General features: G+C 69.1%; 1 protein-coding gene and 1 non-coding gene across 2 annotated transcripts; both read right to left on the reverse strand.

Annotated features, from left to right (window-relative positions):
• Nucleotides 1-2929: 2929 nt before the first annotated feature.
• Nucleotides 2930-3598, reverse strand: LOC130588378 (dickkopf-related protein 3-like; the record flags this gene model as incomplete). Its single annotated transcript, XM_057389306.1, has 3 exons — nucleotides 2930-2984; nucleotides 3091-3286; nucleotides 3421-3598. Coding segments are annotated over 3 exons (429 nt in total), but the record flags the coding sequence as incomplete, so codon positions are not given.
• A 309-nt stretch (nucleotides 3599-3907) lies between these two features.
• Nucleotides 3908-3997, reverse strand: TRNAI-UAU (transfer RNA isoleucine (anticodon UAU)). The gene is given in 2 exon segments: nucleotides 3908-3943; nucleotides 3960-3997. It is a non-coding gene; the product is annotated as a tRNA-Ile (tRNA).
• Nucleotides 3998-4053: the final 56 nt, after the last annotated feature.

Here is a 4053-nt window from a genome sequence, read left to right on the forward strand (position 1 = left end):
AGGTGACCTGTCCTGGGGTCAGGGTCACCTCAGCAGACTGTGGCCCCGCAGATGTGGGATCACCTGCCCTGGGAACCCTGGGACTGGGGCATCCCATGGGATTGGGGTCACCACAGGGAGCCACAGCCCCCAGGAGTGGGGCTATCCCTGGGACTGTTCCTTTGGGATCCTGTGCCCCCTTCCCAGGGGTACTGCAGCCCCCTGGCATGGGACAGTCCCTGGGATCGCCCTCCCTGGGATCGGGGTCACTCCAGGGACCTGCTCCCATTCCTGGGTTGGGGCGTTCCTGGGATCAGCCCTGGGGATCTCTCCTCGCCTGGGACTGCTGCCAGCCCCACATTTGGGGTCTCCTGGGAATCTGTGCCTTCTCCAATGCCTGGAGCTGCCCTGGGGATTGGCAACCCCCAGGATCTGCCCCATTTAAGACCCTGCCCGTGCCTTCCTGGGGGCTGCTGGGGTACCAGATCCCACATTCCCCCACCTCTCTTGGGGAGCCACGGTGGGGGCGAGGGTTTGGGGGTGTCCTGGTTGGGCTGGGTGGGGGGCACAGCCCCATCCCACAGTGTCCACTGCGGTTCTGAACCAGAGGTCCTGCAGCCACCCCCGGGGCTGGGGACACAGGGGGGACACAGGGGGGACACAGGGGGGACACATGTCCTGTGTTGTTTGTCGCTAAATCTCCCAGCGAGCCAGACGCTGCTGGCTCTCCATCCCCTACCCCAACCCCGCATGCCCCCTCCCCATTTTCCCCTCCCGGTGTCACCAGCAGTCCAGGCTGGGCAGAGCGTGTGCCCCCCCGGCTGACCATCACTAACCCATCCCCCGCACTAACTGACCCCTCAGTGACCCGCACTGACCACCCCAGCCCCCGCATGGTGTGGTTGCTTCTCCCCGCCAGGCCCCGCAGCCGGAGGGGGAGCATGGCCGGCTCCGGCAGGGCAGASCCCCGCCACCCACCCGCCCGGGTCCCCGCGGACTGCCCCGCCAGGACACCTTCGACTCGGGCGGCCGCGACTCGGAGGCCGGAGATTCCTGCTGCATGGACATCGAGATGGATCCTGTGGAAGAGGAGCCGCCCGGGGGTGCCTCACCACCGCAGCCGCCCCCCGGCAGCTGGGACGGGGCCGAGCCGGGACGGGAGAACCGCGGGCTGAGGGGCCGAGCCAAGGGCCAGGAGGAGCCTGAGGATGGCGAGGGTTGGGGMCAGGATGTTTACATGCGTTAGGGTGAGGGGGAGCGGGCGGGGGGCGCCCCCCCAGCGCTGGTTTTGGGGTGCGGGCYAGCCCCGCTGGTTGCCTTCGTGCCCCGCCGAGCCCGGCCGGCAGCGCCGCGGGGCTTTGCCCGGGGGGCTCCCCCTGCCCCAGCYTTCGCTGAGGGAGGGTCTCCCCCTGCCGCCGCTCCCCCAGCATCTGGCGGTGCCTCGGGCTCTCCCTGCCCGGCAGGGAYAGCAAGTGACCAAAGGGGACCCGGCGTGTCCCCGTCCCGTCCCCCGGCGCGGGCTGGGGGCTGTGTCCCCCTCCCCAGCGCTGCCTGCTGGGTGCCCCCCGCTTCTCCGTGGTGCTTTTGGGGGCGGTGGGGAGGGGTCCCTGCCACCGTCCCCCAGCCCAGCCCAGCCGTGCCTGGCACTGCCCCACAGCCCCCCGTGCCCCTCGGGGGGTGCATGCGTGTGCGGTGTGCGCAGGGCTTCGGGGGGCTCCCCGCTGCCCCCGGCTGTGCTCCCCGAGGTGCCGCCTGCCCGAGGGGAGGGGGCAGTTTGCATGTGTTTGCCTGGAGGGGCTCTGCCTGATTTGGGGGGGGTGGGGGGGTGAATTTGAGCCACTTTTGGGGGTCTAACCTGTGCTAACAGCTGCCCAGCCCTGGCCCGCCGAGGGGGTCCCACTGTCCTGGGACCGCCCGGCTCCGGCCCCCCTTCCCCAAACCCCCTCTCCCTGTTCCAAACCTCCCGCCGTGCCTGTCCACGCTCGCCCTGTCCAGCCGTGTCMGTCTGTCTGTCCATCCGTGAGCCTCTGTCCGTCCCCCTTTATCCCCCCCCTCCACCCCGGGGCACTGCCTTGTCCTGTGCCCGCCCCGGGGTTGTCCCTTGTGCCCCCCCAACTCTGCGGGGTGACCACACCAGGGTGGCTTGGGGACACCCCACACCCAGCCCTCACCGCGGGACCGGGCTTGTCCCATTTATGGGGCAGCCCCTTGCCCCCCACCCCACCCCTGGGGGCAATGATGGGGGTCCCAGGGGTCACTGCCTTACCCAGACCACCAGCCCGGGTCGGGGGGCTTGGGGCCACCCAGCTCTGCCGCTGCCAAGCCGCCACCCACGTGTGCCTCAGTTTCCCCCTTTTTTTTGGGGGGGGACTCGGTGTCACTGCCTGCCAAGTGCTTTGAGCCCCCCCTGCCCCGGCGCTCGCCCCCGTGGCGACCACAATCCGGGCAGTGGGGCCCTCCCCGGCCCCGCCGCGGGCAGAGGGACGTCCCGTATTTATGTCACTCCACAAAGTTTTAATTTAAAGACCCGACAAAAAATGTATTTTATTTATTTATTCTCGTTGGTGTGTGTGTGTGTGAGGGGAGGGGGACTCGCCCCGCTCGCTTGGTTCTTTGTAATAAACATTTCGGTGAGACCTGCCCCGCGCCTGAGCCTGCTGGGGCCTGGGGGGACACGGGGAGGGCTGCGGCCACCGCGGCTGAGACCGGACACTGCTCAGCTTCGCAGTGACCMCCGCAGTGACCCCCGCTCGGGGTGAGGATGGAGCTGGGACCTGCCCGGCTCCGGGGAAGGGGCGAGGACGGGGATCGGGGGGGCTCCAGCCCCCCGGGGATGGACAGCGGCAGCCGCCGGGCTCAGCGCGGCGCTGGGCCGGGTTTATCGGCGCTCGGCCGGGTCCGGACACGCTGCGGACACGCTATTTACAGGCAATAAATACTCCACGGGTTCTCAGGGCTGCCGGCACCTCCACTCGCTCTTCTCCGGCCGGTAGTCGAACGCCTGCCTGCGGGCAGCACAGGGGACATCGGTGACACCTCAGYCCCCGGTGAAGATGTCCCCACCCCRCKGTCCCCACGCCCCCCGCYCGYCCCTGGCACCCCGTTACTCACTCTCTGGCGGGAGCGGAGGGCCGGCACACCAGCCCGGCCTGGCATGGGCACACCTGGTTGATGCTGAAGGCCAGCCCGCCGGGGGGGACGTGGCAACTCTGGGCCAGYTCCAGTCGCCGCTGGCACACGCGTTCCCCGTGCTGCCGGGCGCAGCAGCCGCCGGGTCCGCACTCCTCGTCCCGCTGGCACCGYGCTCCTGGTAGGACAGAGAACAGCGGCGTCAGGAGAGCGAAACCCCCGCTCTGAGCCCCCAGAACCCCCTGGCTTTGCCCCTCTCCATCACTGTAGAGCTTGTCCCCAGAGTCCCCGCCACACCAGAGCCGCACTCACCGTCGTGCCCGGGGGCCGCGGGCTGCTGGCACTTGCCGAACATGCAGATGAGGCCGCGGGCGCAGTGCGGGTCGTGGCGGCAGTATTGCCCCGCGGGMCGCGTGGGCAGGCACAGCCCGAAGTGCTCGTCGCAGAAATGCCCGTGGGCGCAGGGGGTGGCCGGGCTGCACGGGGTCACCTGCGGGAGGAGAGGACACGGCATGTCAGGGGGTCCACACATCATCCCCCTCCCCATCCCTGACCGCGAGACAGGCCAGAAATCGGGTAAAACCCCAGCTGTCCATGCGCTGAAAAGTAGGGTTGGGTGCGGGTGTGTTGGGAGTGATTTTGGGGACCCCAAGTGTAGGAGCAGCCCCGCAGCCCTCTGTCAGGCTGGGGAGCTCCATCCATCGGCTCCAGGATTTTTTTTCTCGGGAAAAGAAAACCCGACCGGGCTGAGGAGTAGGTTGGTAACACAGAGMGGGGCGGCGCGAACCCCTAAAAGTCCTGCTCCAGGTGAGGCTCGAACTCACAACCTCGGCATCGCTCGTGTACCGCCCTATAAGTACCGCGCGCTGACCGATTGCGCCACTGGAGCGCTCGGCTCCGCCCGGCGCCACCGCGCCCCCTGCCGGCCCCGGCCGGACCCCGTGT

The sequence above is a fragment of the Malurus melanocephalus genome, unplaced genomic scaffold, assembly GCF_030028575.1.
Source record: "Malurus melanocephalus ecotype Western Australia unplaced genomic scaffold, MMel_1.1 scaffold_4690, whole genome shotgun sequence".
Classification (NCBI taxonomy): domain Eukaryota; kingdom Metazoa; phylum Chordata; class Aves; order Passeriformes; family Maluridae; genus Malurus; species Malurus melanocephalus.